This window comes from Dryas octopetala, chromosome 1, assembly GCF_963921425.1.
Source record: "Dryas octopetala chromosome 1, drDryOcto1.1, whole genome shotgun sequence".
In the NCBI taxonomy this organism is placed as follows: domain Eukaryota; kingdom Viridiplantae; phylum Streptophyta; class Magnoliopsida; order Rosales; family Rosaceae; genus Dryas; species Dryas octopetala.
The window spans coordinates 9,811,886-9,833,483 of record NC_141366.1 but is presented as its reverse complement, the minus strand read 5'-3'; the positions used below and the strand labels follow the sequence as shown (position 1 = coordinate 9,833,483).

General features: G+C 37.1%; 4 protein-coding genes and 1 non-coding gene across 8 annotated transcripts; 2 read left to right on the top strand and 3 right to left on the bottom strand.

Annotated features, from left to right (window-relative positions):
* Positions 1 to 54: 54 nt before the first annotated feature.
* Positions 55 to 140, top strand: LOC147297580 (small nucleolar RNA snoR116). Its single transcript, XR_015120099.1, has one exon. It is a non-coding gene; the product is annotated as a small nucleolar RNA snoR116 (small nucleolar RNA).
* Positions 141 to 6,230: 6,090 nt separating this feature from the next.
* On the top strand, positions 6,231 to 7,676 carry LOC147297579 (plant/protein (DUF2358)). Its single transcript, XM_086240074.1, has 2 exons — positions 6,231 to 6,687; positions 6,955 to 7,676. The coding sequence occupies exons 1-2, from the start codon at positions 6,389 to 6,391 to the stop codon at positions 7,433 to 7,435; spliced, it is 780 nt and encodes a 259-aa protein (XP_086096200.1). The 5' UTR covers positions 6,231 to 6,388; the 3' UTR covers positions 7,436 to 7,676.
* Positions 7,677 to 8,054: 378 nt separating this feature from the next.
* CYCB3;1 (cyclin b3;1) lies at positions 8,055 to 13,930 on the bottom strand. The gene is made up of 23 exons (XM_086240064.1): positions 13,814 to 13,930; positions 13,535 to 13,597; positions 13,373 to 13,427; positions 13,211 to 13,274; positions 13,028 to 13,085; positions 12,844 to 12,892; positions 12,658 to 12,751; positions 12,535 to 12,570; positions 12,289 to 12,346; positions 11,617 to 11,674; positions 11,457 to 11,532; positions 11,273 to 11,305; positions 11,126 to 11,177; positions 10,984 to 11,002; positions 10,811 to 10,904; positions 10,584 to 10,632; positions 10,020 to 10,301; positions 9,818 to 9,940; positions 9,412 to 9,501; positions 9,059 to 9,220; positions 8,888 to 8,947; positions 8,623 to 8,721; positions 8,055 to 8,352 (listed from the first exon to the last, which is right to left on the bottom strand). The coding sequence occupies exons 1-23, from the start codon at positions 13,826 to 13,828 to the stop codon at positions 8,167 to 8,169; spliced, it is 1,875 nt and encodes a 624-aa protein (XP_086096190.1). The 5' UTR covers positions 13,829 to 13,930; the 3' UTR covers positions 8,055 to 8,166.
* An 813-nt stretch (positions 13,931 to 14,743) lies between these two features.
* Positions 14,744 to 15,277, bottom strand: LOC147297577 (agamous-like MADS-box protein AGL62). The gene has a single exon (XM_086236018.1). It carries the CDS (start codon positions 15,275 to 15,277, stop codon positions 14,744 to 14,746), a length of 534 nt encoding a protein of 177 aa, XP_086092144.1.
* Positions 15,278 to 15,739: 462 nt separating this feature from the next.
* LOC147297576 (Ribosomal protein S5/Elongation factor G/III/V family protein) lies at positions 15,740 to 21,504 on the bottom strand. 4 transcript variants are annotated; one of them, XM_086229750.1, is made up of 5 exons: positions 17,969 to 21,504; positions 17,734 to 17,818; positions 16,969 to 17,131; positions 16,565 to 16,771; positions 15,741 to 16,476 (listed from the first exon to the last, which is right to left on the bottom strand). In XM_086229750.1, the coding sequence occupies exon 1, from the start codon at positions 21,127 to 21,129 to the stop codon at positions 18,052 to 18,054; it is 3,078 nt and encodes a 1,025-aa protein (XP_086085876.1). In that variant the 5' UTR covers positions 21,130 to 21,504; the 3' UTR covers positions 15,741 to 16,476; positions 16,565 to 16,771; positions 16,969 to 17,131; positions 17,734 to 17,818; positions 17,969 to 18,051. The 4 variants fall into 4 exon arrangements, with proteins under 4 accessions (XP_086085875.1, XP_086085876.1, XP_086085874.1 ...); XM_086229749.1 differs by having other exon boundaries at positions 15,740 to 16,476; positions 16,565 to 17,131; XM_086229748.1 differs by lacking the exon at positions 16,969 to 17,131 and having other exon boundaries at positions 15,743 to 16,476.
* Positions 21,505 to 21,598: the final 94 nt, after the last annotated feature.

The window sequence follows — 21,598 nt, the reverse complement described above, 5'->3', positions numbered from 1 at the left end:
CTGTTTTGTTTTCAAATATTGATATCTTTGTTTATGTTGAAATTATTTCTGGAGAGGCAGTGATGACTTAGTATACCATCAAACTTTGAAAGCTCCGTTTTGAGCTTGTTGATGCCAACAAATCATAACTCTCTGAGCCTTTTTTTGGTCTTTGAAGAAAAACTTAATTGATTTAGCCAAGTTGGTGTCTTTTTTGTTATGGGTTATTTGTTAGATAGGTGATTTGTTGAAGAGCTTAGCTTTATTAACAATCATTGTAATTGTATTGGGTTTGATGGATTTGGTATGAAAGGCAACAAATTAGAGTCTCTGATTCGCTTATTTCTATAGCTTCATCAGTGCTGTACGTTGCCAAGAGTGATTCTTGGGAGCTGAGATTCTGGCATTTGCCTTTTTTCTTAAGGTTTATGCATTCAGATGTTCCTACATTCAAACTTATAATCCCAATTTCCAACTCTCAATTTATTGCTATGATATATGGATACACCATAGGCCATCATCATTAGTAGAACTAGTTCATAAAAACAGCATATTGGGTTATTTTATTAGTGTTCAGTAGTGTATAATGGACTCATAGGTTTTGAAAGCTTCGTTAAAGAGTTGCCTGTCTTTATCTTTGGAGAAAATGTTTTTAGCTTTCATGTAGGTTGATAAATTTTCAGACTTTAAGTTGAATTAGCATCTGTAATTGTAATGGGTTTGTTGGATTTGGTGTGACAGGCAACAAATTAGAGTCTCTGATGCTCTTATTATTATAGTGTTTTCGGTGCTGCACGTTGCCGATAATGATTCTTAGGAGTTGAGATTCTGGCATTTTCCTTTTTCTTGAGGTTTATGCATTCAGATGTTCCTACATTTAAATTTATAATTCTTGCTTCCAACTCTCAGTTAATTGTTATGATAATATTAAATACAGATGTATCCTAGGCCGTTGTCATCAGAAGATAAAGTTGTGGATTTTTTTAGGTTGATACTTTTTCGGACTTTAGAATAAGGGTTTGTTGGATCTGGTGGAAAAGGCAACAATTTAGAGTCTCTGATGCCCTAATTGCTATAGGGTTTCCAGTGCTGTACGTTGCCAAGAATGATTCTTGGGAGCTGAGATTCTGTCATTTTCCTTTTTTGACAAGGATTATGCATTCAGAAGTTTCCACATTTTGGTGTATTGTTCAAACTATTTCTTTGTTATGATTTAGCTAGTATGTTGAACATGTTAGATTGCTACATCTGGACCTCAAAGAGGAGGTTGAGGATTGAGGAAGGTACCAGCATTGAGATGCTGCTACCTTCCTCACCTACTCTTTGACCTCCAGATGGACACCCTGGCTCACTGTGTCCAGCCTCGTTTGAGGCAATGAAGACACTTTGTATCTGAATTTTTCTGGTCCAAGTCCTCGGTACTTATGAGTTAGCATTTTAATTACTTAGTTTCTAGCACTTTAGAAGTATACTTTCTTGGTATACTCACCAGAATTCTAATTTTGTTTTGGCAAGTATACTTTCTGGATTCATGTTCCTGGTTCATGTTTGATACACATTTTTTTTTTCCATATTTTGTTTTTTCACAGAATCCTGTATGTATATGAGTAGTGTTGGCCTGTTGGGGAGATTTATCTCTTTGTACCATCTACAAGTGGGTACCACTTTTATTAGAGATGATACACTAGATGATTTGAAGAGATAGTCTCCTTAGCATTTTCCTATGTATATATGAGAACAACTGTTAGCTAAAATTTGATAGATGTAGGTGAAAATGATTATGTCTTGGGATGGGTTTTCATTATCTTCAATAATAAGAAAATGTATTGGGAATTTGGACATTTTGAAGATCTTTTATTGTTTACTACTAAAAGATGTAATAAGCAACTTTCGAATTCTCTTTGAGGCATATTTGCCTATTATTTGGCTAAGACTGCATTATATGGGTTTGAATTGAAAATTCATGAGGACAACAATCCTTGTCTTGATACACAAGAAATCATTCTAATCCAAATTCCAATAGGGAGACTAGCTACCAACTTACTCTCCCAATTCAATTAGGATTTTTCCAGCACCACATGGTCCACATATATATATGTAACTCTCCGACAATATTGCAGTTAGCATTGTGCATATATAGTCCGATAGGAGACTGCAAATTAACAACAAGAATGACCGAGAAAGCACTCCACTGTTGCACCATCATAAGGAGGATTTCAAGCAACACAAGAAGTACTATTGAAAAAAACTGGGTGTGGTTGAAATCATTTGCTTTAAAGCTGTTTGTTGTTGGAATTATGTTGCAAACTCTTATACCTCTTCCCCATTTTACACAACTTTACTTCAACCATGGCTCGTGCTCCCTAGTGCTAAAAAAGCGATAAAGATATTCGCTGCTTCCTTAGCCTTGCAGAGAAAAAGTTTTACATAATCAAGAACATATTTGAAGGCTTCGGCAAAGCTATATGTGTGGGTTCGTCACATGGGTGGCTGGTGATTTGGGACAGGAAGAAAGAAACCACACATCTATTTAATCCGTTTTCTGGAGCTATAATTCAACTCCCTTTGAATTCCTCTCTTCCTCCCAGTAATTCCCTTCTCAACCCTGGTTTTTAACACCCGGAGCGTTACATTGATAAAGCTGTCGTTTCTTCTGACCTGTCTCGCAACAACTTTGTTGTCGTAATTTACGATGTAGTAACACCAAGACTAGCATCCTATAAGCATGGAGACAATTATAACATGACATGGACTGACTTAGGCTGTGTGCATGAAATGTATGGATGTGTTTGATTGTCATGGGCATGGTGTCCATGATATTGGAGTACTAAATTACTTAGAAAATGAAGTGCTGTGGGACGCAATGGAGTCAGCATTCTTTTGGTTTGTTCCTAATCCATGGTGAGGTACCCAATTGCCAGCACACATCGATGTTTAGTGGAAGTATTATTAATTTTCACTGTGTTTTAATCTCTATGTAATTTATGTTATCTCTTTTACTAATTTAGAGGATACAGTACTTTGTAGTTGAATTTTTTGAGCAAACTGCCAAAAAGACAAGAGGCACTGTATAAGAAACAACAGACAGAGCCTATAGGCTATAGGCTTTCATTACCTTGTAAATTATCAGGTTATGCAGTACTTCTACTCCTCTGTTCATGCGCTTGTGGTCGGTATAGAATGGATTTGACCATTTGTGAGGAGGAATTGTTGTCGAAATATTCTGTATGATATATGGTCGAATTCGTTCACCGTGTTTAACCATGTTCACCATTAATATTTGCATCTAATTCATCAATAAGGGCTGTCTGTTTGCTGGGTTGTAAATGTATATGAGCTTCTCAGAATATCAATAGCTTCTAAACTTATAAAAAGGACTAATTATACAAGGAAAAGTAAATCATAAACTTAATGTATCCTAGACTTGATACACAAGATATTATCCTAATCCAAATTCCATTAGGGAAACTAGCTACCAACAAACTCTCTCCAAATTCAAATAGGATTTTACCAGCACCATATATATATATATAAGTGCCTTAATTATAAAGTACTGACAATATTAAAACTTTACATATCTCTTGAACTTTCTTCTTTAATTAAAAATGTTCATATATTGGTTTTTTTCAATGCTCGAAGTGTATTCAAATTAATTTCATATATAGATTTCTTGGTTTTGTTATATATATACATATGTATATATAGATTTGTTTTTCTTTTTTCTTAGCTGATATCATCCCTATAATTTAATTTCTCTATAACTCTGCATTTTCAGATTGTAAGTCACCAAATTAACTCAACCTTAACTCATTTGGAAGCATTGTTTTAATCACTGAAATTTTGATATAAATTTCTCAGGTAGTTTTTTTTTTTTTTTTTCTCTCTTGGATATGAACCTAGGTTGGTTTTGTTTGAAGATTGAAGAACGTTACTTTGTGGTTAAATTATTTTTTTGGTCAAATACTTAGCGGTTGAATTTGTTCGGTAGTAGACAAGCCAGAAGTGGGAAATGGGCTAGCATGCAGAACCTGGTCAAGTCTAGGGTCTAGGGTTTCGCACCGTGTTAAGCACTTGGGCTAAAAGAGTTGGAAGAAAATTGTGGGTACCGTACTACCGGGTACGTGAATGATCATAACTTTGTAGTTGAAAGATGGACGACACTCTTTAAAAACTTAATTCAATTTTTTTACCCTTAAGCATTTGCTGGGGCAATAGTCTTTAATTAAGGGAAAATTTTTCATAAAAGGGACTTACACTTTAACCCTTGTATATTATGAACTATGAGTTGTACTAATTTATTCCCTTAATTTTATTTTCGATGCCAATATGTTACTTTCGTCAACTCAGTTTGCAAATTTTGTCCAAAAGTGATCACATGTCACACATGTAATCATTTTTTCAGGGATAAATTCATCATTTTACTTGTAATACAATAACATAAAAGTCAAACCACTTTACCTACGTAATCTTTTTTGGACAAAAAGTGTAACTGAACTAACAAAAGTGGTAAATTAGCTTCAAAATTAAAGTTGAAGGAGCATATTGATACAATACATAATACATATCCTGAATTTACATATGGGTCAAAGTTTAATTCTTTTTTGAAAACTTTTCTCTAGTCTTTAATTTAAAGTTTAAATTCGTTCAACATTTTTAACCGTGTTCAATATTATTTGCATCTCATTCATGAATAAGTGCTGTCCATTTGCTGGGTTGTGAATGTATCACGAGCTTCTTTTCAGAATATCCATGGTTTCTAAAGTTTGTACACAAAATCTAAAGGGGGACATGATGTTTTCCCAACACCAGGATACGCTGCTAATCTTAACGGGGAAGAAAGTTTTAGGTGCCAAATTTGAAAGTGAATTTAATTGGAAGAAAGTAAATGGGCATATCCTAAAGGAAATGTGCTTTTCCAATGTGAAGATTCTTGGGAATGACTTAACCGAATATGCTTTGGCCTTCTTTTGTCATTCTTAGAAAAAGCATCCTTATCCTAATGGTTCTAACCCTTTCCATGTACATTCCTATCAAACTAAGACAAACAATTAGGCATGAGCCCACTTGATAGGCATCAGTTTAACTGTACATTTCAAACTTGGGACTGGGTTTGTCCTGGTATAATTTTTCATTCTCTTCTTGGATATCCTGTCCTCTAAGTATCCAATAACAAAAAAATGTGTGTAGATATTGGGAGATCGAACTTTGAACATTTTGAATTCTCTTTTTGTTTACTACTAAAAGGTGTAATAAGCAAATTTCCTTTCGAATTCTCTTGTAGGCATTTGGCTAAGACTGCATACTATATAGGTTTGAATTGAAAAGTCATAAGAACAACAATCTCGTTGTGGAAGCTACACATTTTAACAACCTGAACAAATCCTCCATTCTCACTAATTCCTAGCTAATTTACATGCACAATTTTGTACTTCTTAATATGCTACTTATAAAAAAATCTTGTTCTATTCGAGTCCATTTTTGCTCACCACCACCACCTTTTGGTAATAAGCATTACCACCATGGTGGATGAGTGACACATGTCACAAAAAGGTGGTCAGGTGACACGTGCCACTCATCCACCATGGTGAGCAAAAATAAATTTTGTTTTAATATGCTACTATATTAATGGAGTTTTCACTTTCTCAACAAAAAAAAAATAGAGTTTTCACAACCTACTTATAACTCAAAAGGTTTCGATGGCAATGATAGAGTTGCGTTTTCAGTAAATAGAGCTATTAATATTTCACCTTACAAAAGTTTAAGGTTTAAGGTTGATGGTTGATCGATTGTGTAGATGCAGGCGTTTTGAATTTCTTAGTGAATATTTTTTTACTTTAAGTTTTATGGTGAACCAGTTAAAATTAAAACCACAATACGAAAACAAAACAATTTTGATGTTAGCAAATTAATTCGTTTTGTATGAAGAAGCTGTGCCATTATACCCACAGTTTATAGTGGCATTTTTACTTTCTACAAGTTATTTTTGCTTAGTAGTTTTCATTGTGGATTATTCACGATAAAACCTCAATTATTTAGATGCCAATAATGAGTTTTGTTTTGGTGACATGACTAAACTTGTATGAGAACAAAGGGGCTCGAAAGCAATAAGATTTTAGCGTGTGGTGATGTCAAAGAAATACCCCAAAGTTGAGGGGGGGAAAGTGCAAGAGCCACAAATTTTTTCCTCACTTGGTCCAAGTTTCAAGCACTTCCCAATCAGAACAAAATACATATTCATGGCCATATTCAAAACCACTCATATATCAAAGCCAAAATCAAATGCTCGTGCTGTTACAACCAACATCCAACACAAAACACAAGCTCAAAAATCACCTCTTTCTCTCTCTCTAAACTTCTCCATATGGAAAGCTGAACTGAGGCTCTAAATTGAAGAACAACAGAGAAGGCAATGGCTTTTCTTCTACCAAATTTCTCTCCCTCCCCACTCCTCCAAACCAAATTAAAAGAAAAACCCATTCACCACACACTCTCTCAGACAAAACCCCACTATGGTTTCTCTCATCTCTCTCCTCTTGCCAGCGTCCGGACACCCACTCTGTTGGAGGGTGCGCAGCTTAACACCTCCATGGTTGCGCAGGATAAGCAGCAAAGAGACGACTTTTATGTCAATCTTGGCTTGGCTGTACGCACACTTCGCGAAGACCTCCCTTTAGTCTTCGCCAAAGACCTGAATTATGACATTTATAGGTAATTTTCTCATTTGGGTATCTGGGAATTTCTTTGATTAAATGTTTGGTTTCTCAGAAAGTTTATAATTTCATTAACGAATTTGATATTGTTATGAATGACATATCGTAATCAGAGTTATACGCATTTAACACTTTTAGATGGTAAGAAAGTTAACAAATTGATTGAATTCTTCTTTGTAGTTTGATGAGTTTCAGGGATGTAATCGTTTAACACTTAATTGAAATTACAGAACTACATTTGATAGGATTCTTTGATGATTGTCAGGGATGATATAACATTTATGGATCCTTTGAACACATTCAGTGGCATTGAAAATTACAAATTGATCTTCTGGGCATTGAGATTTCACGGCAAGATTCTGTTCCGTGAGATTTCACTTGAGATTTATAGGATTTGGCAGCCTTCAGAGAATGTGATATTGATTAGGTGGAACATGAAGGGCGTCCCTCGGGTTCCATGGGAAGCAAAGGGCCAGTTTCAGGGCACCTCGCGATATAAATTGGATCGGAAAGGCAAAATTTATGAACACAAAGTCGATAATTTGGCATTCAATTTCCCACAGAAGCTCAAACCAGCTGCATCAGTATTGGATTTAGTGGCCGCATGCCCGGCAAGTCCGAACCTGACATTTTTGTGGGGTCCTGCGGATGTGTACTCATCTTCATGGGTGGAGTTTTATCAAGCAGTGAGGGGGACTTTGGATAGAAAAACTTACTTGCTTCCACAAGATGGTTTGGTTAGCTAAAGAGCTACTTCAGAGATAAATTTATACAATAGAATTTGTAACGTATATGTATTAGTGCATTACATTTTGTATTATATATTGGTAAATAGTAGATAATGGTTTTTGTTGAAGAACAAGGTTGTATATACGTAGGTTGATCCTGGAGAGTTCAATCTAGGGCACATTTTTTGAGCTTATACAGGTCGGGATATCAATATATACGAAATCTTGTTTCATTTAATAAACTTTGTTTTTTCATTTACTCAATTGCTCTGCAGCTTGGTTTGCCTAGAGTTTGCATTCTTCTATTGTTGCTGAGTTGTAAAATAGATGTTAGAAATACTGGATTATGTCTGCCTCATTCATCCATTGTTTGGATCTATTTCCACATGTAGAAACATGCATACATGGCTACTATCATATATTGTATTTTTTAGCTGAGGGAGAGGAGGGTCTCAATGCTTTTAGCTGTTCAACATCAGTCGGATTACATAGGAAAATAACAAAAATATCTACATGAGCTGAATCAGAGGGGAAGCCTCTCCAAGGGTTTTATTGCTGCAACACCACTGAGATCAGGCCTCATGTACTTCTCATACGTGACCTTCAAATGCCCTACTCTGGCAGCTTTTTGAAATCTTAAGATCATCTCTGCACATTCCCTGCAACGACCAAACATCGATTGTTAAAAATTCATTATGAATCAATCACAACATAAGGGAATGAATTTATTTATTTATTTGTTTGAAGAATCAATGCCTGATTTGGGACACTTCATAGCGAGCATGTTTGCAGAGCAGTGGGGTCCAAGCTGGAGTAATCTGCAGGGTGAACCTTGCAAGATAGATGGCTGCTGCACATAGCAATGAGGGCTTGAACACTAAAGCTTCATGTTCAACTAAACACAACTCAATGAGGTAGAATGCCAAGTGCTCGAGCTGCAGCAATGTACACAAAGTAACAGACTGTTAGCAAATTTAAAGTTCAATTAAGTTTGGACTAAGGTATGACTGTATTGTAATCCAATTCATATCTAAAATTAATATCCAGTAATGGTCCAAGGTATTTCAATCTATTTCTTTGTTGTTTACATTATTTTCTTTCGTATACAATAAAAACACACACACACACACACACACACACTTATAGTTATGGAGTTGATCATTAATCAAATTTTCCATTTGTCAGCCTTGGAAACTACTGAATACCTTTGTTTCTGACTGAGCAGCCTTGAGAAATCTTAACATGAAGACATATGGAGTAGGTGCATTAAGACGGAACTTCAACTTTTTAAGAAAGAGCTTCTCCTGAAAAGCAAAGCCAGTGTTTACCATTAGGTCTGGTGGAAGGGAAAAAATAACCCAACAGTATCTATAAGTGGAGGCAGCAGCATTCAATGGTCTAATGTGGAGGTTATATTCTTCTGACAAATATGATCTACCCCAATAATCTGATTTATATACAAATACATACCATTCCAAGCACCTGGTCTCTTGTGTATGACTCAGCTGAGATGCTAATTAATTCTTTGACCTGTATTTTTTTGTAGAGCATAAGAAAGCAAATCAAAACATATCCTGGATAACCTGGTAAGGAGCTGAGATATTAAGAAAACTGCACGCAAGTTGAGAAATTGGTATCTACCCTAGGATGCCAAAAGTCCTCGTATTTTGATGCCAACAATAGTGCAGTAAGACCAACTAACTGCATTTCATTCTTCTTAATTGCGACTTGAGAAAGATATTGGTCTAACAATGTAACCATGAGATAAAGTGTTTCTGGCATCAGATCAAATTTAAAGTGTACCTGTTCCCAGATTGACTAACAAATTAGCACAGAAAAAGCAAGGTGATAGCCAGCTATTAAACACAGGGAAATGCAAAAACGAACCAAACAAGATGAAGAGAGAGAGAGAGAGAGAGAGAGAGAGAGAGAGAGAGAGAGAGAGAGAGAGAGAGAGAGAGAGAGAATAAAGCATAAAAAAGTAAAATAAATACTTCAATTAGCCAGTTGACCAATATGCCCCGCATATGAGGAGTAATGTCTGCCTGAATCAACATGAAATTTGCCAGAGGTGGATTCTGTGCCTGCAGTCAAAAGCCAATTTAGCACAGGCAACAAGTCAGAATTAGAACTACACAAAATATGGTCTTGGAACCCATAAGAGAATCATGCATGTAAAATGAAGTAACATTAAATACAACTTCACAAGATGTCAGAATAATGATACTGAAGGAAATCATGAATTTTATTCAATTTAGCATGCGGGAGATAAATCTATCACTAGTAGCAGACATGTAGAACATAAGAACAGTCCAGAAGTATGAGGAAAATTTGGAAGCCTACATCCTTACCAGACTAAGATGAAAACAGTGTTATTAGAGAGTGAAGAACAAATATTACCTCAGAAACCCAATAATACTGATAGATCTCATCAACATAATCTGAGACTTCCAGTTGATTGCAATCATCATCAATACTTGGCAGCTCTTCCTGCTTCATAGCTTCAACACGTTCCTCTAGTAACTGAAATAGGGTGAAGTGTAATTAAAATTCACAAAGAAGGAATAAAGGCCTTATTTATTAGAATGCAGTGAGCCCCAACCTTAGATCCAGTCATCAATAGAGATGTGTACGATCTCCTCCTGCTTGAGTTTCTCCTGGAAATTATATTTGAAGCACTTTGGCTGCAGTTGCCATCAGATGGAAGCTCTCCCTGAGTGGTTTCATGCTTAACATTTTCAGGAGGGAAAAATGCAACTTCTTTTTCAGTTTTGGATGAGGTTGCAGTAACAGTAACAGAGACCAATTTGTTTGAACCGGATGTGTACTTGGATTTCAAAGTTTGTTGGGACTCAGAAGCCTTCCGTGTCGTCTTCATAATTGGCTGGATTATAAATAAAATTAAAGGGGTTCATATATGAACATAAATAAAACATATGATATCAATTTCATCTGGGTACTAATATGTTAAGAAACAAAGCAAGGATGATTCAGTATTCTGATATTTATGAATATCTGAGATCAAGTAACCGAACACTACTGATTGTTTAAAGACCGAAAAGAAAAGATGCAACACAATTGAAACTGTTTTACTGTTTCAAACAGGTCAAACAAACTGATGCAGCAATTGGGGGGGAAGGGGAGTTCTATGTAAAATTGCACTTACCCTGGTAGACTTTCTTGACAACGCACCAGCATTTGAATTAGGTTGACCCCTGGGATCTCAGATCACATGCTAACTATTAATAAATAGAAATCTCGAGCTTGTTTCACTAAGACATAAATGCTTATATGATAATTCAATATTATACAAGGAATAAATAACCGATTTAATGAATGTAGAAATTTTGAGCGGGAGAAAAAGTGCTAGTTTTATGGGTCACGATCACTCACATAATCAAAAAGCCATCACTCGCTCGATTCCTTGACACATGGCTAGCATTGTTGCTTATTCTCGGCACTACTTTCTTGCCAACTTTAGCCTTAACTGTATTCCAAAGTGCCATCTTGGTCAGAGATCTTGTGTTGTTCACTTGTGAAATCTTAAATAAATCATTGCATCTTACCAGGACTTCCAGCATTTTCCTACAAGCAGGAAGCAACAAAGATAAATTTCCAACGAAAAAAATCCTAATCCTGTCAGAAGAACTCAACCAAAGAACATATATTTACACACACACATCAATGGGATCACAAATTCACAACAACCTTTGGATTACTTGCTTCTTCTGGGTTGACTTTCAACACTGGTAATGACTTCCTTTAAGATGGAGATAGAGAATAGAAAATTATGTCAATAACAGATACACATCTTATACACAATTCATCACCAAAATATTTCTGCAGATCACAGACCTTATCGGTATAAGTGGTTTCCTTGAAATCCTCCTGACATATAAAAAAATCTAATTATGGTTTCGCAAAAATTTAAAGTTATAAAACATACGAGCCAGATAAGAATTATTCAAAACACAACAAAGAAACAAAATTGTGGTACAATTTGTATTATCAAATAAAGGGGAAAAAAAGTTGCACAGACCTGCCATCTGTAACAATAGATTCACGGCTAGCTTTGGTATTTTGAATTTCTGAAGGGGCCTTCAAATCTTTAATACCTACAGTTACCCAAATGGATAAATACTAAGAAGAAATGCTCAATAAGGGAAACTATTATAGCACTTCTGAAGTATTAAAGCCACCTCTCTTTGAAGTCTGTAACACAGCAACACCTTGACTAGGGCTTTCCCGCTCTTTTCCCTAATTGAAGGCAAATATCAATACTTCACAATTGTAAGAATACATGGCTAAATATGAGAATGATTGGAGTTGATACTTGCTAAGCTTGTCCAGGAAAAGGAAAAATAACTGTCACAATGTTGTCAACCAAACAAGGGGACAGTAGCAAACATAACGTGGGTTGGCCTCCCAAAGGCAAACTTGATTTCCAACACTGTTTAAATTTCAGCTTCTAGAATCCACTTGGTTTGAGCTTCTAAAGAAAAATCCATGTGATTCCAAGAATCCAAATTCGCATTTGAGAAATTTATGCACAATTGATTTGCATTTGAGAATTTGAATTGTCATTTTAAGTCTTCAATTATTGTCTAGGTTGGGAGTAAAATCATATGAAAACTAACTCGAAGTTCCCTGCTTTAAATGTGATAAACAACTATGACATTATAAAAGTAGATAGGAGGGCTCTCATTCTTATTTCTTTATTTTCTCCTGTTTTTTTCCCAAATACTTCTTTTAGAAGTGCTGAATATATCACGGATTAAACATCTACTGAAGTCAGAAGAACACACTGCACAATCATGTATGTAACTAAGAGAGTTATAAGAAAAAGGTAAGTTAGGATTTGACATTCTTACCAGGAAGGATCTCCTTGATGATAAATTCACAGTCCTAGTCCCCGCACCCACTGAAACCCTAAAATGATACAAAAGAAAACAATACTACATTCAAGCAAAAGCAAAGGATCTCGAACCTACTCAAATTTTTGCTAGCATAGATATCTATATCCATCTGTGTGCATGCATACCAAAACATTAATACATTCACAAGAAAGTATAGGTACAATAACAATGGCCATTGGTCATGATATAAAAAATGCATACCGTTGCAAAGATTTAGTTCGCTCACTTTTACCGATCCTGCATCGAACATAGCCCGCAACTTTAGAACTTCAAGCTCAAAAGCCAAAATGAAGGAACTATTTGAGAACATGAGAAAGTACCAACATTTGTTTAGAGGCATCACCCACTACATTCCTAGAAGCATTGCGTTTGATATTGCTGACATCAGCCAATGCTCTTCTTCCAACATTTACATTTGCTAAGAAAAGGACAACACAAAATTGTAAAACGAACTATTTCAACATGTACCACTCAACTTTGCATCACAAGTACAGTCCGGCTAAACCTTACCAGAACTACCCCATGTCCCCTTGCTCTTCTGCATACTTTTCAAACCAGCCTTGATACATATGTACAGAGCAAAAGAAAAAAAAAAATTACAGATGGAGAGGATAAAATATAAAATTTAAAAAATCATTGGCTTTATCGTAAGAAATATGAAAACTAGCATAGGTCTGAGGAGGTGATTAGTTACCTTTAAAGAACTTGTAATGTCCAGAGTAGTAGACACCTTGTTAACTGGTACAGAACTCCTGCAATTAAAAGTGAAAAACAATTTATTGAAACTATGATATTCGATATTATTACCTGGCCAAAAATATATTCACTATTATTGAAATACCATACATTATATTTACAGATTAGAAACTACAATTACCTGCTATCAGCATCAGCTTTGGCAGTTTCATTTTCTAAATAAACCTTGAAATTTTTAACACCAACTGTTCAAAAAATTGAAAAAGAACAATATCAGTTAACAAATCACCAGCTCAAGAACTTGAAATCAGTAGAAGAACCAAGAAATGAGCTTTTGCATCACCTGTGCGTGCTAGGTTGTCTTGGCTGGCTCGATTCTGAGCTATGCTGACCTTTGTCTGCAAAATTTAAAAGAACAAAGAAGAGTTTCGTTCATGTCAGAATTGCTTATAGCCAAAAGAACAGAAAAAGTTAACAGAGAATTGAATTTAGCGTTTTTGCTGACCTTAGCAGCCACCATTTTGTTCCTTTCTTGATTTGTCTTGGTGCTCTGTCGGTGATCCAATTTCTAGAGAGACAGAGAGATTTTTATCAAATTCAAGCTGAATTTTTACAAGAAAGCAACTGCCAAAACAGGAAAAAACCAGAAACTCTGATATGAAACCCCAGTTGATAAGAACGCCATACTTGTACGCAACAAGAATTCAAAACACACAGCCCTAATTGATTCATCAATAAATTCGATTTTCAAGAATTAGATGGAATTCTTGTTTCCAACGCGTACCTTAAACGACGCCATTTTTGAATTATCTTCTGCTTTTCTCAGTTTCCGATCTTCAGAGATCGAGAGAGAGGAAATCAATCGACCGTTATAGAGGTGTGACCGTGTGAGTGGAGTTGTAAAAGCAGCGGGTTTACTTTCGTTTTTGAAATAAGGATGCGATTTGACGTTAATAGCCCTTTCTAGTTTCTCCACACCATTTCGTTTTTTTTTGCCACTCTCCACACCATTTCGTTCTTTATGCATGGACTGCTATTTTTTATTTTTGTTTTGTATTGTGTCTTTTTTTTAAAAAAATTATGTTTGGATTCATCTACTTCCCATTTTAGGGCTCCTTTAGGAGAAGTTGGACAACCAAAACTCTTTTAAATGATAATTTTAGGTCACTCGCAACAGTTTTGGTGTTTGGTAATAATAACAAAAGCTGTAGTGCTTCACAATTTTAGGTAACTCACTATAGTTTTGAAAAGCACAATTTTAGGTAACTCACTATAGTTTTGAAAAGCAGCTATGTACATACTTTTCAAAATTGCTGTGAATGAAAGTTGTAGGCCCCATTAATAAAACACTCAACTGTTTTACTTTACAACTGTTTTTCTCGTAGTAATATCAAACTAAGTCTTCAGTTAAAATCGTTTATACCAAATATCTTACATATCATCGGCGCAAGATACATTGTTTTGTGGGTGTGAATTTTGTTTGAATAAGAGAGGCTTGAGGTTTGGGAAGACTGCAACATGATCAGTGAGACTTAATGGAATATATTAACTTGTACCTTATAATAAAAGTTTGCCCATGATAATCTTTAATTGCTGCAATATCACTAACAATGAAAAAAAAATCTCTTATTAAAGAAAAAATAAAATTAATTAGTATCTAAAACGCTAAAAATAGGCTAACAATAACCTAAAACTGTGAGGCGCAATACAAGTATTAATTGCCTTCACTTTCATGATCACTTGTAGAACAATTACCAATCTCCGAATTGGAGTCCATACCACCCAAATAATCCTTCACGCAATAATTTCTCATCTTCATCTCATCCGCCTTACAAGCCACATTCCTTCTCAAACCTTCAAGGCAACGCTTGTATTGCTTAAGTTCACGCAGTCCAAAACCTTCATCAATAGGTTCCTCCCACCAAAACTTGGTCTTTTTCACATCCATATCACCACCCTCCTCCTCCTGCGATTCTTCTTCAATAACTTCTTCATCATCATCGTCGTCGTCGTCAAGCGTAGGCGAAGATTGTTCCCCAAGAAAGTGATCTATGACTGCATCCGCGGATGGATGGCCGAAGGTGAACGGCCTGTTACCCGGCGAAAAGGTGACAACGGCGATTTGGGCGCCAGATAAGCAGCAAAGCTCCCCAGCCTTGCGAAACAGGCCATTACGCCTCTTCGAGAAGGTGGCCTTTAGGTAATTCTTGTTGCTTATTTTCTTGATATCGATCTTCCTGCGACCCATGATATATATATCAAATATATATTACTAAAAAGAATGATAAGTAACCCAAACGAGATCGATAACCTCGTACTCAAAAAGTGAGAACCGAGTACTATATATATATGCACACATGAATGATGTGTTTCCTATGATAGCTAGGTTTCCTTATTCCTTGGAGTGTTTCCTACGCCGACATCATGTGAGTAAAAATAGGAAGCTAGGTTGCTTATAGATAAGTCCAAGGGGTGATATTATTTTTAGTTTTATGTTATTAAATAATAACCATAAAGGTATATTTGATAAGTAGAAAGTGACATGCATATATTAAAGTGGATTTGGTTTTCTACACGTGTTTGATTCATAATTGGAAACAATCTTTTAGAAATTTCCTTTTTAACTTTTGACATTATGAAATAAGCTGAATTACACTGCAATTAATGAAAAAAGATTTCAAAAAAAAATTTAGTGATTTGGTTTCTACACGTGTTCGTTTCATAATAGGAAACAATGTTTTAGAAGTTTCATTTTTACTTAGAGATTACGAAAGAATTAATTACAATGCAATTAATGAAAAAGATTTTTAACTCTACGGGTTTATATTTTGGTACAAATATGATTCTTTGTCGGTGTTATAACCCTTAATTCTACTATGGTTAGAATTTAGGATTAAGCATCTTAGATAATATTCTAGCAGTAGAAAGATACATGATTCAAATTATTCTTATTTCAGTTACTTACAAAAACTTAGGAGACTAATTGTTATTATAACTTCTCAATTTCTTGCACTCCAGGTTTTAGAGTGCAAGAAAAATATTACCCTAATTCTATTACATCCAAAGAATAACAATATATAAGGAGCATATATAAGGAGCAGTAGGAACCATAGCAACAACGTTATCGATATGGCTAGCAGTTGAGAAAGAAAAAAAAAAACAAGAATCTCACTTGTCCAAAGTATGTTAATTACACTGTAAAAACTATCATCAGACAGCATATCTGCTGGCAGTTAAATATTGACAAGAAATTCCTTAACCTCATTAAGCTCAATTCTCATATGGGAGTTCTAGACCTACAAATTGCACAAGGGAAAAAAGTATGGCTGAAAGTAGCACAAAATACTCAATTCTGCATCTTGTTGTGTTGAACCAATTTGCACCCTCATTAATTAGGGTTTGTGGATTGAGGGTGGATATGCTCTCTTTCCCTTTTGCTAGTATCGGCTACAAGTACAACACACCAACTATTCACAATAATGGATAACAAAAGAAAAACTAACAAATACTTGAAGGCTTTTACCACCCTTCTTACCATTGAGAGTAGCTTCAGTCTTCTAATCATGATAGCCGATAGGGTGAGAGATCAATGTTGAAACGTTACCTCCCCTTGCTTATCCTCTAAGAGATCAAGCATACTAAATCTCCATGAAAATTCCATCCACTCCAACAGCAACTGCTATCCTTGCATTCACAGTATCAATTCACAAAGACCACCACTGGCAACACCTCCATCATCCAACTATAGGAAAGAATAGCGTTCAGCCATTTGACATGGGGAACCAAATTCAACAATAAAATAATATCAAACTAAAGTAAGCACATTAAAACGATTAATGCTAAAGCTATAGAAATATTGCAACAGGAAGCATAGAAACTTGAGAAAAGCAGGATAGTTGCATATGTCTAAAATAAATGGCACCAACAGTAAGCACCAACTTATTAAAGCACCAGATCAATATCCATTTCTCAATATATCTATCTCTAGCACTTGGACTTGGAAGCAATTTCATTGCCTCAATTCCCGAACCCGCCGAATAAGAGATCTCCACTTCAGGCTGGTAGCCCATTGCAACCAGCTTATTTCTCTTACTTTTTTGGTCTGAAAGAAAGCACCAACTTAAGAATTCATAACAGTCAGTGATATAGATTATAGAACATTAGAAAAAGTTAAAAAGGACTGATGACCAATTGATATGAATTTCAAAATGTTTTTCTTTAACATGAGCTAAACTGGTAATCGGTGGAGACTGAGATATGCAAATTCAGTCACAGACGAGAGATCTCATGCCAGATCGTTTGGCATGTTATGTTGATAGACAGTTCATCAAGTGGGAAATGTCCAACTGTGCAGTGTCAATATATGCCTGAAAGTTTTAACAAAGAAATGGGGAACATGATGCAAAAGAAAGTTACTTTCACTTAGAATTAAGCAAGGTCGCGTAGAAAGTGGGGCAAGCACTAGAATATTGATGAAAGCTAAAACCAACAGCTTAATTGAAGACAAGGATAGGTAGAATCCTGTCTTAAGTCATTCATGGCATTCACATCCTAGCAATTCAAAGGGAATTAAGTCACTACACAAAAAAGTTTAACCCAGAAAACTATATCCACCACTTATAACATTGATCTTTTCCATGAGAATGCAAAGCTCTATTAGGAAGCATATAGCAACAAGTATTGAACAAAACCTGGATGACTTACTATAGCCAAACATAGTTCCCCTCTCACAAACCATCACATATGGATTTCCAGCAAGTCTAACCTTCTCAGCAGAATTTACCATGACCTGCAAATATGAACATTTCAAAGATTAATACGAGAAGCTAATGTATACCAAAATTTTAAATGAGACTACTCAATGGAGGTTTAAATCATCAGTTAGATTAGTAGAAATCACTCATCATTAAACAGAGAGAGAGAGGAGTTCATCACTCACAAAGGAGCACAAAATTGGCCCTTCTTAATATTGAAGGGTCCTCTACACAGGAGTTGATCACTCATCAATAATATCAACAACCTCTACACTTTACGAGCCAGGGTCCTCTGCTTTGTTGCATGCTGTACTACTTTTTCCTCTACAGGAAGGCCCTTCCGCCGTCTTACAGTATTAATTAGTTTTCGTGCTGTATTGGGAAGCACACTAGAACCATCACCAAACTCCTCAATTTCCTCTTCTGTTTTCGGTACAAAGAAAGGATCCTCAGGAAGTGCTTCCCAGTGGCTAAGTACAAGAAGAGCACTTGCAGCTCCAGAAGTCCATCTTCTAAGTTCATCTGCAAAACCAAAGCTTTCAGAGACTGGCACATAAACATGCACAGTGAACAATGAGGAGCCTTCCTGCATTTCCTCCTTTAAAACTCTAGCCCGTCTTCGCGCAAGCACAGCATACATAGAACCCAAATGCTCAGTTGGAGTGTTCAGCTCACAAAAGTACATGGCTTCCACAAGCCGTGGTTTCTTTTGAAGTACAGCTGCTCTACAAGCTTCTTTGACGGCTGAAATTACCTGTCCTGTAAAGATACCATATTGCTCAGGTTGGTGGTGGGGGGTTTCCAACTCATCAGACTGAGCAGTCAATGGTGAAATGTAAGCCTCAAGAACAAATGCTAAACCCCACATAGGTTCATCACATAATGGTCCAGCTGCTGTTGCCAGTTGAAACCCAGATACGACGCTGCTTTCAAGGCGCTCTGCTTCAACATACAATGCTTGAGTTACCTCTGAAGATGTCTCAGCAGATATATTTCCACTGCCGGAATCATCCACGAATCCTAATTTCTCAGATATTTGAGAGGAACCGCGCATGAGGACAGAGCAGTCGGTACCCTTTTCTTTAGAATCTGGAGTAAGGAGGATGTTAGGACCAACATGCCAAGGGCCAAGTGCCCAGATCCTTTTAAGAAGTTTTTGCCACTTTACTTTACATTTCTCAGCCCGATCCTTGTCATTCTCACTTGACAAAATATCACTCTCCACAGCATCCATCATGCGTTTCTTCAGTGCTTCAATTGGATTCTCATCTTCTGCAATGCTTGAAATCTGAGTGTCCAAACTTTTATTGGTCTGGGAAGCCTTGCCTCCAATAATGTCTCCAAGTAAATCAGAGCTTTCTTCAAGCACCTTAGTTAAAGAAGGTGGGAGCTTCATGACTTTCACCCGAACAACACACTTCCCATTTGGTGTAAATTTCTCAACATAACCTGAGCTCGCAAGAAAGGTATTTAAATTATCAAGTGTATCGGATACGTCTCCCTCAATGGTCTCTTTATAGGACACAAGAGGCGGAGACACTTCCAAGCTTACCCTGGCAAATCTCTCCTTCAAATCTTTTATGCATCTTTCAAGATGCACTTCTCCTGCAGCAGACAGAACATGTTCTCCCCTAGCAGAAACTGTGACCTCTACAAATGGGTCTGCACGGTTTAGCAGCCGTAAACCCTTCATCAGTGCACCAATATCTGCAGGATCAGAAGGCTCAATTGCTACTCTCAGAGTGGGAGAAACTTGGAATGCCATACTGGAGAAAGGCCAACAGTTTTTTGTCGATGAAAGTGTTGCACTTTTCAGTATATTCTGGGCAAGGCCTCGGATTGCCACAACATTACCCGCATGTGCAGAGGCCACGGGTTTTAACCCTTGGCCCATCATGAGATACAGATCTTGCAACTCAGCCTCCTGGATGTGCTTCTGCATTGACTCCCCTTTTAAGGGATCATACAAAGCTGAGAGCACATAAATTCTCTGCCCTGCATAAAGAACCCCGCTAAAAATTCTTGCAAATGCAAGGAAGCACTCTTCTAATTCACCTTCATCAGTTGTATTGTGTATAATTTCCCCATGTAAGCCCCTTTGCGGAAGTATTTTCATTGGCACAGCAAACATTTTGGACACAAACACAACACAAGGAGCTTCAGCCCTTGAATCACAAGCTTCAACAGATTTTCTCACGAGCTCTGCCTCTGCAAGCACATTAGAGTCAACCCCATTATTCAGAACCTCTCTCTTTGGAAGTAACCGTGGTATTCGAAATGACTGTGCTGCAACTGGGTCAGGCATACACCTAACCACCATCGATAAAACTGCATCAGACAGAGGAAGCCAACGGCTCATCACAGCTTGAAGCACAACCTTAGGATCCTTGTTCTGAAACTCGCGAGGCGGCACAGCCAAATTAAACGATTTGATCACTTTCTGAAGCACCACTTTATCTGAATCATCCTCCAAAGCCGCCTGGTAAACATGCCAAAGCGGCTCAAGCACAAACTGAACAAACATAGGCCGAGCCTTACTTCCACTAGCCACTCCCTTCTTCCCCACAATCATTTTTGTCTTCGGAATATAATACCTCGGACCCCACAAAGCCTTTTGCAAAGCTGAAGCACTCGCCCCAAGCTTCGAAGCATAAAACTCAGCAAACTCACCAATACAAAAACCCCAACCGTCCAAAGCACACACAAACGCCACATTTCCCTTCTGGGGTTGAAACGTATCTTCCTCATCATCCTCAACATCCAAAAACGCAGAATTCTCACTACCCACATCGCCGGACACCGCCCCGGAAAGTATGGAATCAACATCAGACAAGTACTTCTCAGACTTATAAGCACTCACAATCCCATTAACCTCATGAACAATACGCGACAACCGAGTATAAGCCTCCATGGGACTCAATTTCAATTCACAAATCAACCTGTCAATCTTATTCAAGACCAAACAAGGCGTGAGCTTCTCAATCCAAGCCTGGCGCAAAACGGCGTGCGTCTGAATGTGGACGCCCTCGACGGCGTCGACCAGTACCAACGCGCCGTCGCTGAGCCGAGCAGCGGTGGAGACCTCGCTGCAAAAGTCCATGTGACCGGGAGAGTCTATGAGGTTGATGGAGTGGTCCTTGTACTGAAGAGCTATGGAGGAGCTCTTCATTGTGATGGCACGCCTCTGTTCCTCGTCGAGATAGTCCATAAAGCGGACGCGGCCGGCGAGTTTCGGGTGGAGTACGCCGCCGCCGGAGCCGGCGATTAGGTGGTCGGCCAGCGTGGTCTTGCCGTGATCCACGTGGGCCAGTATGCATATGTTTCGGATTTTTCGGGTATCGGACATTGTTCCGAGTTCTGAGTTCCGAGACAGATTAATGGAATCCGAGATAAGAGAAAAAGACGTACCTTTAATTTTGGATTTATGGCGCAGGCCGTTGGCTTGCCCCGCAGCGAGGAGCTTTCAGGTTTATAAGTGTAACCCAGAATGCCGGGAATAAATGAGGGCTTTTGTCTGACCAGAAAAGAAGAATTAGGGTTTCTGAAAATTAAGGGTAAATTGGGTATTTAAGCCATAGACATAGTGTCTGGTTTTTTTAAAAATTCTTTTAAATACAAACTTGTAATCCAAGCCATGTCATAAAGATGGCTATGGTGGTACTTCGTGTTCAAGGGTTTTGTTTATATCCTATTATTTTTTGTGTGTGTCTAGATTAATCGTGTTAAATGATTCAACACTAACTTAACTCAATATATTTCTTAACAATTCGTATGATACATAGTAATCAACTCATATTCATTAACTTGGTGTTGAG